Source organism: Oncorhynchus mykiss, chromosome 1, assembly GCF_013265735.2.
Source record: "Oncorhynchus mykiss isolate Arlee chromosome 1, USDA_OmykA_1.1, whole genome shotgun sequence".
NCBI classification, from domain to species: Eukaryota; Metazoa; Chordata; class Actinopteri; order Salmoniformes; family Salmonidae; genus Oncorhynchus; species Oncorhynchus mykiss.
Window position 1 is genome coordinate 36,065,778 of NC_048565.1, and position 17,059 is coordinate 36,082,836.

Genomic DNA, 17,059 nt, shown 5'->3' on the forward strand with positions numbered 1-17,059 from the left:
ATAGATACTTTTGTACCTGTTTCCTCCAGCATCTTCACAAAGTCCTTTGATGTTGTTCTGGGATTGATTTGCACTTTTCACACCAAAGTACGTTCATCTCTAGGAGACAGAACGCGTCTCCTTCCTGAGCGGTATGACGGCTGTGTGGTCCCATGGTGTTTATACTTGCATACTATTGTTTGTACAGATGAACGTGGTACCTTCAGGCATTTAGAAATTGTCAACTTAATGTATGTAAACTTCTGACCCACTAGAATTGTGATTAAGTGAAATAATCTGTCTGTAAACAACTGTTGGAAAAATTACTTGTGTCATGCACAAAGTAGATGTCCTAACAGACTTGCCAAAACTATAGTTTGTTAACAAGACATTTGTGGAGTGGTTGAAAAACAAGTTTTAATGACTCCAACCTAAGTGTATGTAAACTTCCTACTTCAACTGTATACAGTGTGCGACTTTATTTATTTATCTTTAATCAATTGCTCACTGACATTTAAAAATAGTTGTAAAGATGAACAAATAATCTGAAAATCATGAACATGAATGCCTTATAAATTATTTATTCATCAATGGCTTTTGACTCAATTTATTATAAAGTGTTACCTTCTAATTTAATAATATGGTAATTTAGCAGATGCTCTCTTGTTCTCTTTCACTTGAGTTACCTGTGTTAGTGTTTTCTTCTCTTTCAACTCTCTCTCTCTCTCTCTGTATCTCCGTCTCTCCTTCCTATAGCCTTTCTACGGCCTTCCGGCAGCGATCAATCAAATGGTTCTTCTCTCACATGTTGATGTAAGTGTGAGATGCGCTATTCACCATGAGTTTGGGAGAAATGATCTCTACATACTGTTTGTCATCACTCTAGTGGAAAGTTGCTTTGATCTGATGTTGTTTTTTAACTTTATTTTCTCCACAACTCTACTTCTGTACAGGTTCTTACTGGAGTTCAACTTCTGTGGGTTGTGGCGTTCGGATTACGTTGTAGACGGTAAGTTATGTTCTTAATACTCTACGTGACAAAGGCCATTGCAAAGAGGATATTTGGATACATACCTGTGGAGGGTGAGTCTTTACGTGCTAGCTGAGAGGTTTGCATAAATAGTCTACAAGTTATACATGTATCGTCAACACCATGGTGCGACTGAACACATCAACAAAGGAATTAAGTTATGTTTTATTGACCTCATTTAATTTTTCCCGTAAAAAATACTGAGAATAAAAAAACATTACAACAATCAATCGTCAGTCAATCATTCCAGTACAATTTCAGTACAATTTCATTACCCTCCTCAAGGAGTATTTCTCTTTCTCGTCACAGGAGAAAGACTTCTATGAAACCGTTCTCCAACAATACTTTCACACTGTAACCTTACATAGATAACAAGAAGACATCTTATAAATTACTTCAGGAACTCTGAACATCTTTTCCACAGTTTGAGTGTTCCATTTGAAACCATAAACCATGTTGTTTCGTTTCAGACCACTAAGTGGCAGTATTTTACCAACAGAGCAGGCTTTTCCGAGGCCCACTAATATTTATCAAGAAATTAAGAAGATTTAGGTGTTGTTGACCCGCCTGAATCAGAGATTTAATATTTGAAAGATTAAATGAAATGATGGAATATATTAAAATTGCTTGTTAAACAAAAGGCATTATAAACCCCCAAAATATGAATCAGCAGTACAATCTGAATGTTTCCATTTGCGTATCAAACAGTGCTCCTCCCTAAAAAAATCGTATTTTTAATTTTTTGTTCTGCTTTTTCCTGCTTTTGTCATGGACCCATTGAAAATCTCGGAGGCCTCATAGGGGTCCCCGGCCCCCCTATTTGAGAATTGCAACAGCTGAGAACGCCAACCGAGGAGCCAGCCGTAGATCACTTTGCATAGCCCCTTGGCCTGATCATCATTCTGACAGTCTTGAAAGATTGTCTGTCATTAGTCGGGTAGTACTCTGTGGATATGTTATGCCACGTCCCCCAGTAGATTCCGTTCCGCACCCCTTTGTATTTTCCCACATAATATCTCCCGTTGAGGTTGGAAGCCATGCAGGCGTCAAACCACCAGCCTGAGCTGTAGTAGGCCCCACAGTTCCCTGAAGGGTAGCGGTCATAGTCCCTGTCAGGAGTCGTAAAGAACCTGTTGTTGTGGTCGTAACTCTTGCTAAATTGAAGTGCATCTCCTGCCGTGCCCGAGTACCCACCCACAGACAGGCGGTAGCGTAGCCGCTCGCCAGCCACACGGAAGAGCCTGTACTCTGCGTACTCCATCATGCCGTTAAAGTCCTCCAGCTCCACCCTAAGGACCATCACCCTGTTTCGTGTCAGCAGGTGGATGTGGTCGTTGCCCAGCCAGAACTCCCCAACCATCAGGTCACCAAAGCCTGTCCGGTATTCAGCCCAGGTCCGGTTGAAGTCCACACTGCCATCCTGACGGAGCTGAATGACGGTCCACCCTCCGCCATGAGACTCCATGTCACAGAACACTGCAATGGTTCTGTTCTTAGGGTCAGGGGTCACTTGGTAGACTCTGCTATTCCTATCCCCCCTGGCCATGTGGTCAGAGCAGTCTCTGGGTGCCATGGTAACTGTTGAGTGTAAGGATAGTGAAATGACAAAATTAGTTTGGAGTAGTCTGTAATCTTTGTTGAAGAAAAGGTGCCTTGCAGCATAACACAAATATACATATTCTTACTGTAGGTCTACAGAAACTAAACTGGTTGAATAAAGGTTATTTTATTTTTTATTTTTTGCAATTTTTACATTTGAAACTATACACACAAGATTAGAATATGATTGTATCATGCTGAAATAGCTAGCATTTATCGGTTACCATAAATTTGAAGTCTTTTTTATGTTAAAGAAAATGTCCCTGAAACAGATTTCAGTTAAATGTCAATTAGAGTTGTTAAGTCGGTAAGACATTTAGGTGCTTGGCTTAAAGTGGCCTTGAACATTAATAAAAGCTAGCAATAGCTTTGTGTGACACTTAATTTGTTATTTGATATATGTGCCACTCAGCAATAACAATGTGTGTTTAAGCTGACTATGACCTAAAAGCATGCTCTGCACAGTCACACCTTGATCCCTATTTAAGCCACACACACTCACAGACAAGCACATGCTCACATATATAAATTCTTAATTTAACAGAGAATAACCACAAACCACACAACATCTGTTACAAAGATGATGATCTCAAACCTCCACTACATTATAATAGGCTCATTAAACATCACCTTAGGTCGCTTGGACTTCAAAGTTACAATCCTCATCATTTATAATGGAGATGATATCACACTGATATAAAGTTGATTGAGCAATATTTAAAAGAAAATTCCAGAACAACATTGTTCCACTCACAACAATATATTTTCCAGTCACAATTTCCACTGTTATCTGCCATAACCTAGGCTACACTGTTTCAATACAAGTTTATAATTTATCTTAACCAACGGGGAAAGGAATAGGGTTTTTGTACTTATGTGGGATCTTAATTTGATCAATCTGTTGCAGGATGTATTTTCTGCAATGCAGGACATTTAAAACTTGTAGTGTATTTGAGGTTCAAAAAGGCTTCTTTTTGTCATTTGTCATTTCCACTTAGACGTGTCATACTTGATTTTCCATTATGAAAAATGTATTAACCTCTACAAAAATGTCCATTAATTATAATCCACATAATAATTAAAATCTCCTGTTGCTGCAGGTTTATTTTCCTGCCGTAGCAAACTGGCTCAAATGAAGATCCTACATCTGTGTAAGCTGTCATCAGAATTTGTAGTGTCGTATTTGTATAGCACGATTCTATTAAGTTTACAAAAAAAGTGGCATCTTAACAACTTAATAACAGTGAATGGCCTTTCTGGATCTTGCTTTGAATAAGTCAACACATTTGGTAGCTACGTACTAGTATATAATACGGCTTGATTCAGTGAACCCATAAGAAAGCTCAAACTAAACTTTACGTCATTATCAATTACAATGTAATTATCATAATTCCATTTAAATAGCAGACAATAGCATGTAAAGTAAAATATAATTAATGAATCTTACCTCCTGGTGAAATCTGTGCAGGGCTTTGAGGCTGGTTCTCCGTCCTGTTAGTCTTGCTGCCTACCTGCTCCTTTTCTGTGAGCAGGTTTAACCCAGGACGGACCTTTGGATGCCCTCCTCGAGAAACCTTTGGCCCTCCGCTTGTATCCTTTGTGTCATTCAGACTAGCAGATACCTGGCTGGTCTTCACACGCAGTTCTCTCGCACTGGTGGTGGAAGACTCCGGTATGGGGCTGGGGGTAGGGGAGTTGGGGCTGGGAGTAGGGGTGTCAGGGCTGGTGGTAGTAGGGCTATGGTTAGAGTTGGCCAATGGAATGGGACTAGTAGTGCTAGTTTTGGGGCTAGGCCTTGTGCTAAATTGTTGCCTTGAGCTGGTCTTTTTTAGACTGGCGATAGTAGTGGTCATTGTGACAGGGCTAGTGGATGTTTTCAGGCTAGTTCTAGAGATGATTTTTGCGCTAGAGCTGAGGGTAGTTTGTTGGTTAGGTCTTGTAGTTCTTGAGCCAGGGCTTGTGGCCGTTTGTGGGCTGGGGTCAGTCATAGTCCTTTGGCTATTGGATGTCTTGGGGCTAGGTGTGGAGGAAGTGGTCCTTGGACCTTGGGTGGTGGTTTTGGGCCAAGGCTTTGGAGCAGGTCTGGGCTTCAGCACAGGCTTTGGTCTTGGTCCAGGTTTAGGTGTTTGGTGTGGAATAGGTATTGGGTCTGGTTTGGGCTTTGTGCCAGGTTTAGGCTTACGTTCAGGTTTAAGCTTTAGGCCAGGTCTGGTAGTTGTTGTGCTGGGTTCTAGCTTTTGGGCAGACTTTGTCTCAGGACTGATGCTGATACTGGTGGTCCTTGAACTGGAACTTATGGAGGTTGTGGTTGCTGGAGTTGTGGTTGCTGGAGTTTTGCTGCTTGAGCTGGAAGAGTTGGTCCAAATTCTTGAACTGGTAATCTTTGAGCTAGTGTTAGTGGTGGTTGTGGGTTCTGGAGTTGGGCTACCGCTGGTGCTGGTCCCGATGCTGAGCCTGAAGGTTCTGTAGTTCATCCTGACCTTTGGGTCAGGATTAGTGGTGATTCTGGTTGCTGAAAATGAGCTCAGTGTTGTACTACTTCGGCTTGAGCTGGAAGGTCCATTCCGGATGCTTGGACTGGTGGTCGTTGGGCCAGGGCTACTGGTGGTGGCTATAGAGTGGATCTGTGTAGTGCTGCTTAGACTAGTACTGGTCCTGGTGTCCCGTAGAGTGGGGCTGGTAATGCTGATCCCAGGGCTGAAGCTGGTAGTCCTGAACCTTGAACTGGTAGTATTGGAGCTTGGGCTATGGATAGTGGTAAGAGATGGGTCAGGCCTGGGCGTGAATTTTGGGCTGGAAGAACTAGTAGGATTGGGTGGTCTGGGCTTTAGGACAGACTTTGGTTTTGGTCTTGGTTTGGGTCTTAGGCCTGGAATAGGCCATGGGCCTGGTTTGGGATTTGGTTCAGTTTCAGGCCTTAGGTCATCTTTAGGCTTTAGGCTGGGTCTGGACTGTAGGCCTGGTCTGGGTTGTGGCCCAGATTCTGGCTTTGTGCTAAGTCTGGGGATCCACTGGGACCTGGTGATCGTTGGGCTGGGTCTAGCATTTTGGTCAGACTTTGTCACATGGCCGGAGCTGGCACTGATGCTCAGTGAGTTGAGTCTAGTAAAGCTGGTTGATGGGCTGGGGATAGTGGCGGAGGAGCTGGCCTTGATAATTGGATTGGTGGTGGTTGTAGTTGCTGGAGTGGGACTACTGCTGGTTCTGGCCCCAGGGCTAAGGCTAGTGGTGGTGGTTGAAGTTGAGCCGGGTTTGAGTGTGGTATTTGGTTCTGAACTGGAGAAGCTATTCGGGCTGGGTGTTCTGGGCTTCAAGACTGATTTAAGCTTTGATCCAGGTTTAGGCTTTGAACTTGGAATAGGCCTTCGGCCTGGTTTGTGCTTTTGGTCTGGTTTGGGTTTTAGGCCAGGTTTGGGCTTAATGCTAAATCTGGGGGTTGTTGAGCTGGGTTCAGGATGTTGGGCAGACTTTGACTCAGGACTGATGCTGGTATTGGTGGTCCTTGAGCTGAGGCTAGTGAAGCTGGTGCTTGAGCTGGGGCTAGTGGTGGTTTTGGTTGCTGGAGTTGGGCTTAGTGTGAATCTTCCTGAGCCTGCCCGGATGCTAGAACTGGTGATCTTTGGGCTAGAGCTAGTGGTGGTTGTGGTTGCTGGAGAGTGACTTGGTGTGGTTCTGCTGAGACTGCCTGAACTGGGTTTTGTAAAGCTAATCTCAAGGCTGGAGCTGGTAGTCCTGGAGTTTGGACTTGTGGTCTTTGGGCTGAGGCTAGTGGGGATGTCTGGAGTTGAGCCAGGTCTGAGAGTGGTCTTTGAGATGGAGCTGGGGGAGTTGTTTGTATTGGGTGGTCTGGGCTTTAAGTCAGGTGTGAGCTTTGGTCCAGGTTTGGGTATGGGTCCTGGAATAGGACTTAAGCCTGGTTTAGGCTGTAAGCCAGGTCTGGGAGTCAACCAGAACCTAGTTCTAGAGATTGGATGGGTGGTCCTTGAGCTAGGTCTAGCAGTGGTTGTAGTTCCTGGAGTGGGGCTACCACTACTGCTACTGATGATGCTGACCACAGGGCTGGAACTAGTGGTCTTGTAGCTTGGGTTAGTAATCTTTGTGGTAGTGCCTGGAGAGGGGCCTGGTGTGGTGCTACTTTGGCTAGTACTTGTCCGCGTGGTCTGCCAACTGTGGCTTGTGATTCCAGGGCTGAGGCTAGTGGTGGGAGTTATGTTACTGGTCTTAGGGTTGAGGCTGGTTGGGCTGGGTGGTCTGGGCTTTAGGATGGGCTTTGATTGTGGGCCAGGTTTAGGCCTTAGGCCTGGAATAGGCTTTGCACGTGGCTTGTTCTTTAGTTCAGGTTTAGACTTCAGGCCAGGTTTGGGCTGTAGGTTAAGTCGAGACTGTAGGCCAGGTCTGGGCTTGATCCTAAGTCTGGCAGTTGTCGTGTTTGTTTCAGGGATTTGGACAGACATTGTCTCAGGGCTGGAGCTGGTACTGGTGGTCTTTGAGCTGAGGCTAGTGAAGCTGGTCCTTGGGCTGTGGCTAGTGGTGGTTGTTGCTTCTTGAGTTGAATTTGAGCTGGAAGAGCTGGTCGGGATGCTTGAACTGGAAGTCTTTGGGATAGCGCTAGTGGTGGTTACTGGAGAGTGCCCCGGTGTGGTGCTGCTTTTGCTGGTACTTTTCTTAGTGGTCTGTTGACTGGGTCTTGTAAAGCTGATCCCAGGACTAAAGCTTGTGGTGGTGGTTGAAGTTGAGACACTTCTTGGATAGGTATTTGGGCTTGAGCTAGATGAGCTGGTTGGTTTGAGTGGCCTGGGCTTCAAGACAGGCTTTGGTTTTGGTCCAGGTTTGGGTCTAGGGCCTGGAATGGGTTTTGCACCTGCTTTGGGCTTTAGGCCAGGTCTGGGCTTAATCCTAGGTCTGGTAGTCATTGTGATGTGTTCAAGGTTTTGGTCGGATGTAATCTCAGGGCTGGAGCTGGTACTGGTGGTCCTTGAGCTAAGGCTAGTGCAGCTGCGGCTAGTGGTAATTGTAGTTGCTGGAGTTGAACTTGACGGTGTGGGATTTAGGACAGGCTTTGATTTCGGCCCAGGTTTTTGTCTGTGGCCTGGAATAGGCTTTGCACCTGGTTTTAGCTTTACGCTGGGTGTGGGGGTCCACAAGGACCCAATTCTGGCACTTGAACTGGTGGTCCTTGGGCTAGATCTAGCGGTGGTTGAATTTCTTAAAGTTGGGTCACTGCTACTGCTGGACCTAGGGCTGGAACTAGTCACCCTATAACTTGGGCCAGTAATCGTTGAGCTAGGATTAGTGGTGGTGGCTGAAGAGTGTCCCAGTGTGGTGCTACTTTGGCTGGGTTTTGTACCTGGTTTTGGCTTTAGGCCAGGTCTGGGCTTAATCCTAGGTTTGGTAGTCATTGTGCTGGGTTCAGGGTTTTGGGCAGATGTTGTCTCAGGGCTGGAGCTGGTACTGGTGGTCCTTGAGCTGAGGCTAGTGAAGCTGGTCCTTGAGCTGCGGTTAGTGGTGGTTGTTGTTGCTGGAGTTTGTCTTGGCCTTGTGCTGTTAAAACTGCCTTGACTGGGGCTTGGATTACTAATCACTGGGCTGGAATTGGTAGTAAAGGAGCCTGGACTGGTGATATTTGTGCTGAGGTTTGTGCTGGTGTCTAGAGTTGAGCCAGTTCTGGAAGTTGTCTCTGGGACGGCTAGGGAAGAGCCAGTTGAACCTGATGGTGTGGGCTTTAGGACAGGCTTTGATTTTGGTCCAGGTTTGGGTCTGGGGCCTGGATTAGGCCTTGCACCTGGTTTTGCCTTTAGACTGGGTCTGGGGGTCCACCGGAACCCAATTCTGGAGCTTGGACTGGTGGTCCTTGTGCTAGGTCTAGTGGTGGTTGTAGTTCCTGTAGTTGAACTACTGCTAATGCTGTCCCCAGGGCTGGAACTAGCAGTATTGTAGCTTGTGCTAGTCACCTTTAAGCTAGGACTATTGGTGCTGGCTGAAGAGTGTCCCGGTGTGGAGTTGCTTCGGATGGTACCTTTCTTAGTTGTCTGTAGATTGGGTCTTGTAAAGCTGATCCCAGGGCTAAGCCAAGTAGTGGTTGTTGAAGTTGACCCAGTTCTGTGATATGTCTTTGGGCTAGAGCTGGAGGAGCTTGTTGGACTGGGTGATCTGGGCTTTAGGACAGGCTTTGATTTTGGTACAGGTTTTGGTCTGAGGCCTGGAATAGGTTTTGTGCCTGGTTTGGGCTTTTGGCCAGGTTTGGGGTGTAGGCCAGGTCTGGGCTTAATCCTAGGTGTGGTAGTCATTGTGTTGGGTTCAGGGTTTTGGGCAGATGTCGTCTCAGGGCTGGTACTGGTGGTCCTTGAGCTGAGGCTAGTGAATCTGGTCCTTGGGCTGCGGCTAGGGGTGGTTGTAGTTGCTGGAGTTGAACTTGAGCTGGAAGAGCTGGTTGGGACGCTTGAACTGGAAGTCTTTGGCCTAGGGCTAGTAGTGGTTACTGGAGAGTGTCCCGGCGTGGTGTTGCTTTTGCTGGTGCTTTTCTTAGTGGTCTGTAAACTGTGTGTTGTACAGCTGATCCCAGGGCTAAGGCTGGTTGAAGTTGAGCCAGTTCTTGGATAGGTCATTGGGTTTGAGCTTGTTGAGCTGGTTGGGCTGGGTGGACTGGGCTTTAGGACAGCCTTTGGTGTTGGTCCAGGTTTGGGTCTGGGGCCTGGAATGGGTTTTAATCCTGTTTTGGGCTTTATGCCAGGTCTGGGCTTAATCCTAGGTCTAGTAGTCATTGTGCTGGGTTCAGGGTTTTGAGCAGATGTCATCTTAGGGCTGGAGCTGGTCCTGGTGGTCCTTGAGCTGAAGCTAGGGAAGCTGGTTCCTGGGCTGCGACTAGTGGTGGTTGTAATTGCTGGAGTTGAACTTGAGCTGGCAGAGGTGGTTGGGATGCTTGAACTGGAAGTCGTTGGGCTAGTGTTGGCTGCTGAAGAGTGTTTTGCCATTGTGCTGTTAAGACTGCCAAGACTGGGGTTTGTATTATTAATCCCTGGGCTGTAGCTGGTAGTGCAGGAGCCTGGACTGGTGGTATTTGGGCTGAGGCTTGTGCTGTTGTCTGGAGTTGAACCAGGTCTGGAAGTGATGTCTTGGTCAGAGCTGGAAGAAACAGTTTTCCTTGATGGTGTGGTATTTTGGACAGGCTTTGGTTTTGGTCTAGGTTTTGTTCTGGGGCCTGGAATAGGCTTTGCACCTGATTTTGGCTTTAGGCCAGGTCTATGGGTCCACAAGGACCCACTTTTTGTGCTTGGACTGGTGGTCCTTGGGCTAGATCTCGCGGTGGTTGAAGTTCCTGGAGTTGGGCTACTGGTACTGCTGACCCCATGGCTGGAACTAGTTGTCTTGAAGCTTGGGCTGGTAATCTTTGAGCTTGGACTAGTGGTGGTGGCTGAAGAGTGTCCCATTGTGGTGCTGCTTTGGTTGGTACTTGACTTAATGATCTGTAGACTGGGTCTTGTAAAGCTGATTCCAGGGCTAAGGCTTGTGGTGGTGGTTGAAGTTGAACCAGTTCTGGAAGTGGTCTTAGGGTTGAAGCTGGAGGAGCTGGTTGGGCTGGGTGGTCTGGGCCTTTGGACATGCTTTGGTTTTGGTCCAGGTTTGAGTCTGGGGCCTGGAATGGGTTTCGTAACTGGTTTGGGTTTTGTGCCTGTTTTGGACTTTATGCCAGGTCTGGACTTAATCCTAGGTCTGGTAGTCATTGTGCTCGGTTCAGGGTTTTGAGCAGATGTCGTCTCAGGGTTGGAGCTGGTACTGGTGGTCCTTGAGCTGAGGCTAGTGAAGCTGTTTCCTGGGCTGCGGATAGTGGTGGTTGTAGTTGCAGTAGTTGAACTTGAGCTGGAAGAGCTAGTTGGGATGCTTGAACTGGAAATATTTGGGCGAGAGCTAGTGGTGGTTGCTGGAGAGTGCCTTGCCATTGTACTTCTAAGACTGCCTAGACTGGGGCTTGTATTACTAATCCTTGGGCTGGAGCTGGTAGTAAAGGATCCTGGACTGGTGGTATTTTGGCTGAGGCTTGTGCTGTTGTCTGGAGTTGAGCCAGGTCTGGGAGTGATCTCTGGGACAGAGCTGGAAAAGCCAGTTGGGCTTGATGGAGTGGGCTTTGGGACAGGCTTTGGTTTGGGTCCAGGTTTTGTTCTGGGGACTGGAATAGGCTTTGCACCTGGTTTTGGCTTTAGGCCAAGTCTATGGGTCCACAATAACCCAATTATGTCACTTGGACTGGTGGTCCTAGGGCTAGATCTAGCAGGGGTTGAAGTTCCTGGAGTTGGGCTACTAGTACTGCTGGCCCCAGGGCTGGAACTAGTTGTCTTGTACCTTGGGCTGGCAATCTTTGAGCTCGGACTAGTTGTGGTGGCTGAAGAGTGTCCCAGTGTGGTGCTGCTTTGGTTGCTACTTGTCTTAGTGGTCTGTAGAATGGGTCTTGTAAAGCTGATTCCAGGGCTAAGGCTAATGGTGGTGGTTGAAGTTAAGCCAGTTCTGGAAGTGGTCTTAGGGTTGAAGCTGGAGGAGCTGGTTGGGCTGGGTGGTTTGGGCTTTAGGACATGCTTTGGTTTTTGTCCAGGTTTGTGTCTTTGGCCTGGAATGGGTTTTGTGCCTGGTTTAGGCTTTAGTCCAGGTCTGGGCTGTAGGCCTGGTCTGGGCTTAATCCAAGGTCTGGTAGTCACTGTGTTGGGTTCAGGGTTTTGGACAGACGTTGTCTCATGGCTGGGACTGGCACTGGTGGTCCTTGAGCTGAGGCTAGTGAAGCTGGTCCTTGGGCTGTGGCTTGTGGTGGTTGTAGTTGCTGGAGTTGAATTTGAGCTGGAAGAGTTGGTCGGGATGCTTGAACTGGAAATCTTTGGGCTAAGGCTTGTGGTGGATACTGAAGAGTGTCCCAGTGTGTTGCTGCTTTTGCTGATACTTGTCTCAGTGTTCTGTAGACTGGGTATTGCACAGCTGATCCCACGGCTAAGGCAAGTGGTGGTGGTTGAAGTTGAGCCAGGTCTTGGATAGGTCTTAGGGCTAGAGCTTGATGAGCTGGGTCGTCTGGGCTTTAGGACAGGCTTTGTTGTTGGTCCAGGTTTGGGTCTGGTGCCTAGAATGGGCTTTGCTCCTGGTTTGGGCTTTAGACCAGGTCTGGGCTTAATCCTAGGTCTGGTAGTCATTGTGCTGTGTTCAGGGTTTTGGGCAGATGTCATCTTAGGGCTGGAGCTGGTACTGGTGGTCCTTGAGATGAGGCTAGTGAAGCTGGTTCCTGGGCTGCTGCTAGTGGTGGTTGTAATTGCTGGAGTTGAACTTGAGCTGGAAGAGCTAGTCTGGATGCATGAACTGGAAGTCGTTGGGCTAGTGGTGGTTGCTGGAGAGTGTATTGGTGTTGTGCTGTTAAGACTCCCTAGACTATGGCTTGTATTACTAATCCTTTGGCTGGAGCTGGTAATAAAGGATCCTGAACTGGTGGTATTTGGGCTGAGGCTTGTGCTGTTGTCTGGAGTTGAGCCAGGTCTGGGAGTGATCTCTGGGACAGAGCTGGATGGTATGGGCTTTGGTTTTGATCCAGGTTTGGTTCTGGGGCCTGGAAAAGGCTTTGCACCTGGTTTTGGCTTTAGACCGGGTCTGGGGGTCGACAAGAACCCAATTTTGGCACTTGGACTGGTGGCCCTAGGGCTAGATTGAGCAGTGGTTGAAGTTCCTGGAGCTGGGCTATTGCTACTGCTTGCCCCAGGCCTGGAACTAGTCATCTTGAAACTTGGGCTGGTAATCTTTGAGCTAGGACTAGTGGTGTTGGCTGAAGAGTGTCCCAGTGTGGTGCTGCTTTGGTTGCTACTTGTCTTAGTGGTCTGTAGACTGGGTCTTGTAAAGCTGATTCCAGGGCTAAGGCTAGTGGAGGTAGTTGAAGTTGAGCCAGTTCTGGAAGCGGTCTTATGATTGAAGCTGGAGGAGCTGGTTGGGCTGGGTCGCCTGGGCTTTAGGACATGCTTTGGTTTTGCTCCAGGTTTAGGTCTTAGGCCTGAGACTGGCTTTTCGCCTGGTTTAGGTTTTCGTTTATCTTTAGGCTTTATGCTGTGTCTGGGCTTTAGGCCTGGTCTGGGCTGTGGCCCAGATTTTGGCTTTGTGCTAGGCCTTGGGTTCCACCATGACCTGGTAATTGTTGGGCTGAGTCCTGGGTTTTTGTCCGTCATTGTCCGTGCAGTGCTGGAGCTGGTGGTGGTGGTCCATGAGCTGAGGCTGGAGGAGCTAGTCAGGCTGGGTGGTATGGGCTTAAGGCCGGGTCTGATGGCCTGGATAGTTTGGTTGGGCTTGTGCTTCTGGGAAGGTCTGTTTCTTGGGCTAATAATACTTTTTGATGAGCTGATGGTTGTTTGGTGTGAGCTTGTTTTGATACTTGGGATGGTTCTGTCAGTCCTGTAGTTGGTGCCTGAACTTGGGGTTGTGATGGGGCCAGACCTGGTGGCTCCTTGGCGAGGTAAAGAGGAGATGGTCCTTTGACTTGAGCTTGTGTTCAGAATTGATTTCCTTGTGCTGGAGATGGAGGAAAATCTTGGGCTAGAGGTTGAGCTGGAGGAAGGACTTGGAATATATCCACCGGCAGTGTCTGATCTAGATCCTGGGCTGGGATTGGTGGCAGGGCCTGAGATGGAGGTGGATGTTTGGTCTGGTCCTGAGGAGTGAGGTCTGGGGATTGAGCCCTGTGTCAAACCACTGCTTGGGCTAGTTGAGGCTATGTCCTGATTATCACTTGACCCATCTGTCGTCACCACTATGCTGTGTCTCTGCACTTTTTGGACTCTTTTTTCTACCTCTTTCTCTATCTTCTTTACTGTCTCCTCTCTCTGATTCTCTTTCTTTTCTTCTGTCTGTCTGTGGCTTGGGGTTTGCTTCTCTCTCTCTTTCTTCTTCTGCCAATCTTTCTCTCCCTGGGTCTTCTTCCCTTGCCAAGGATGTTGGCTCTGCCTCTCCTTCTCTTTCTTTTTTTCACTATCTTTCTCTATCTTCCCTTCCCTTTCCCTCTCTATCTCCACCTGATGTTGTCCCTTCTCCTCGAGCTGTTCCCTATTTCCCCACCCTCTCTCTTCTTTCTCTCTACTCTCACGCTCCAGATCCTTCTCCCTTAACTTATCCCCCTGACTCTCCTCGGTTTCCACCTTCGTTTCCCATAACCTCTCTCTTTCATTTTCACTCCCCCTGTTTTTCTCTATCTCTCCCTCTCTCCCCTTTTCCCCTTCTAAAATGTTCTCCTTCTCCATCTCTGTCTCCCTTCCCTCCTCTTCCTCTCTCTTGGTCTCATTCTCTATTTTTCTCTCCCTCTCTATCGCCCATTCCCTGTTTCCCCCTCTTTCTCTCTCATTTTCCCTCTCCCACTCTTTCTCCCGTTCTCTCTTTCTTATCTCAACAATATTGTTCTCAATCTCCCTGGCCCTCTCCTCCACTCCCTCTCTCTCTTCCACAATTGTTCTCTCCCTGCCTCTTGCCCCCTCTCCCTCTCCCTCCTTGTCCATCTTCCTTTCTCTGTCTCCCTGTCTCTCTGTTTTCTTCTCCCACTCCTTCTTCCCCACTTTCTCCTTCTCCCTCTCTCCCAATCTCACCTTCTCCTTCTCTTCTTTCTCCCTCTCTCTGTCCCCCAGCCTCTCTCTCTCCCGCTCCATCTGGCTTATCCTGCACTCCATGCAGGCTCTCTTCAGTTGCTCCACGGTCTCCTTTAGCCTCTGCACCTCCTTCACCGTCCTCTCCAATTCCCTGAGCTGCCGGGGCAGCATGACGTCCAGCGGAGGCAAGGTCACTCGGTAGGGGCATGCGTCCTCGTCCATCCCCTCTCCCCCACACTTCCCTGCAGGCTTTATAGTTACCAAGCAGCTCCCAGAATCTGTACCCCAATTAAAGTCTCCCTTGCTGAGGTTTGCATAGTTCCCAGGGGGCGTAGAGAAGGCCAGCAGGGTCCCGCACACGCAGAGCACAGCCAACCTCATCGCTATCCTGAGCTATAAGAATTCTGAGAGAAGAGAAGGCGAGAGAGGGTGCATGAGGATGCCAAAGACCCACCTCAGTGTGTGTGAAGCTGTGACAGAGAGTGGGAGGGAGGAAAGAAGGGGAAGAAAGAGGAGGGGGCTGAGGGACTTCTTGAAAGTGGTGTTTGCTTGTGTGAGAAGGATTTAGAGGAGAGAGAGAGAAAAGGAATGGGAGTGAGGGATTAAAAATTGGGCGTCCACTTCAAGGGGGTATCCATGTCTGTGAGTGAGACAGGAAAGGATGAGATGAAGAAAGAGGGAGTGAGCGGTAAAGAGAGAGAGGGGAGGAAAGAGAGAGAAAGAGATAATTGGGGGATTATAGCAGTCGTTGGCTGCTTCAGCATGTCACCAAAAGAGTTAACAGGTACGGAGCTAAATTGGTTATAAAAGGCAGGAAAAGCTTTAAAAACGAAAGGCATTTATACAGCATATCGTAATCCTATTATTATTTTCCACATTGTCTTTAACCAAATCAAAACATCTAATGAGGACCATTCGCAACGCATTCTTATTCCATGCTGTAATGATAAGCACACATTGTTTTCTCTTCTTGTATATCACTGCAGTGAATGTGTGACGGTCGCTTTGGCATCCATCTCCCCATGTGTCCTGTTAATAGGGCCGACACACATGCGAATGACAGATGAGATGGGTCCAAATATGCATTTGAAGCACAAAATCGTCGGGCCCTGGGCTGTGGCTTTATGTTTGTTACGTTACTGTTCAGACATATCTGATATCTCGCTGTCTCTGAGTCTTAGTTCTCTCTGGCTTGAGTGGAATAACAGGCAAGAATTTATCATCACATATTTATCCAAGGGGGTTTGTGGTTGCTAAATACAGTCTATGGTTAATGAATTGTCTTAGTTAGAGATAAGGATTATGGGCCAATTGTATGCATTCTATTCATGGAAAGAGCAAAGTTTTACGCCTTTGGAATGTGCCACAGAATACTGTACTGGTATAAATCCACAGTGCCTACGTAGTCGAAGAATGAAGTTGCCCCCGATACACATGACTAGGCACCCACCCCAATGGCTCAGGTTATGATTTGGGTGGGTGAATTTTTTAAATCCTAGATATGTGCCTAAGGGCAACTTCTACCCAGAACGATGGCACTACACTGCACAGCCAATTTCCTTCATATTTATTTTAGACCCAGGCCATTAACACCCTCTGCTGTGTCCATAGCCATGTTTGGTCGGGAGTGGGGTTTTCATCCTCAGGGTGCCCTCTTTCTGAACGCAGTGTTTTGAATTCCCATGGTAACCTGTCTTGGTCTACTCTCTGTCCTGGGTTGTGTAAGCACTAAGCAGCACTATAGTTTTTACTTAAACCGGCAAAAATAAACATCTTACTATCAGTGAGGCTTTGCTACCTAGACTGGACTACTAGATCAGGCCTCCCGGCAGGCCTCACCGTCGCCATCCACTCTAGGCAGAGAAGTGACTGTCGTTGGGCCTGTATGTTTGTCTGTGTGTGACTGCCCTATTCCTAACTGAGCTGGATTCACATGTCTGTCTGCGATTCCATGCCACTTCCCTGTAATGCCATAATTCCTGGTAGGCCACTCCAACTCTGGTGCGAGATGTGGCAGGTGTGTTGGCTCTATGCTTAAGTTTTCTTCGCACACAAACCAGAGTCTCATCTGTCTGTGACGCCATCCTAGTCCCCTGTAATGCAGCACTTGGCATGTGGGTCTGATAGCGTAAACACAGTAAGGTAATGCGCTATTAGGCATGACAAGTCACCTGTCATTACCATGAGGTTATGTTTAGTCTAGAAACTGTAGTTGAGACTCGTCAGCTGTGTTCTGGCTGGATAGGACAAGGACATGAGCTTTTTTCTATTTGTATTTATTAGGATCCCCATCAGCAGTTACTCTACCTGGAGTCCGAGCAGGATACATTATTGTTTATCATAAATAAAATAAAATAACACAACCTAAACAAAACAACACATCATACAAGACATTACATCATTACTATATCCTCACACATCTACAACATACATTGTACAATACTACAATACAATAGTGTTAAAGTATTACAGTGTATGTGTGTGTGTGTTTGTGTGTGTCTCTTCGCAGTCCACTTTGTGCCGTGAGGTGTTGTTTTATCTGTCAACTAATTACTACACACACACTTACACACTTGAACACTAATTAGTTCACATCTTCTCCAGTCTCAGTCAACCCTCTGTCCATACTGAAACTGATAACTTCCTGTTCTTCCATGTAAAAGTTCTGCACTTATTCATTGGTCAGTTGCCTGATTTCTTAAAAATGAGAAAGCGAGGACTTGGAGTCCCACACATCTGGGTTGGATTTCCTACACAGTGTCAAACACAGATAACGTCAGGTCATTTTTGTTTCTGTTTCAAGAGCCTGTACCTCATTAAGACATTGTTTGACAATTCCCTCTAAGATTCCCTGAGTTGATACAGG

General features: G+C 47.3%; 2 protein-coding genes across 2 annotated transcripts; both read right to left on the reverse strand.

Annotated features, from left to right (window-relative positions):
* Positions 1-1,168: 1,168 nt before the first annotated feature.
* On the reverse strand, positions 1,169-5,081 carry LOC110522040 (fibroleukin). Its single transcript, XM_021600111.2, has 2 exons — positions 4,056-5,081; positions 1,169-2,587 (listed from the first exon to the last, which is right to left on the reverse strand). The coding sequence occupies exons 1-2, from the start codon at positions 4,594-4,596 to the stop codon at positions 1,878-1,880; spliced, it is 1,251 nt and encodes a 416-aa protein (XP_021455786.2). The 5' UTR covers positions 4,597-5,081; the 3' UTR covers positions 1,169-1,877.
* A 4,091-nt stretch (positions 5,082-9,172) lies between these two features.
* Positions 9,173-14,652, reverse strand: LOC110532269 (fibroleukin-like). The gene is made up of 2 exons (XM_036989478.1): positions 14,187-14,652; positions 9,173-9,267 (listed from the first exon to the last, which is right to left on the reverse strand). The coding sequence occupies exons 1-2, from the start codon at positions 14,572-14,574 to the stop codon at positions 9,173-9,175; spliced, it is 483 nt and encodes a 160-aa protein (XP_036845373.1). The 5' UTR covers positions 14,575-14,652.
* Positions 14,653-17,059: the final 2,407 nt, after the last annotated feature.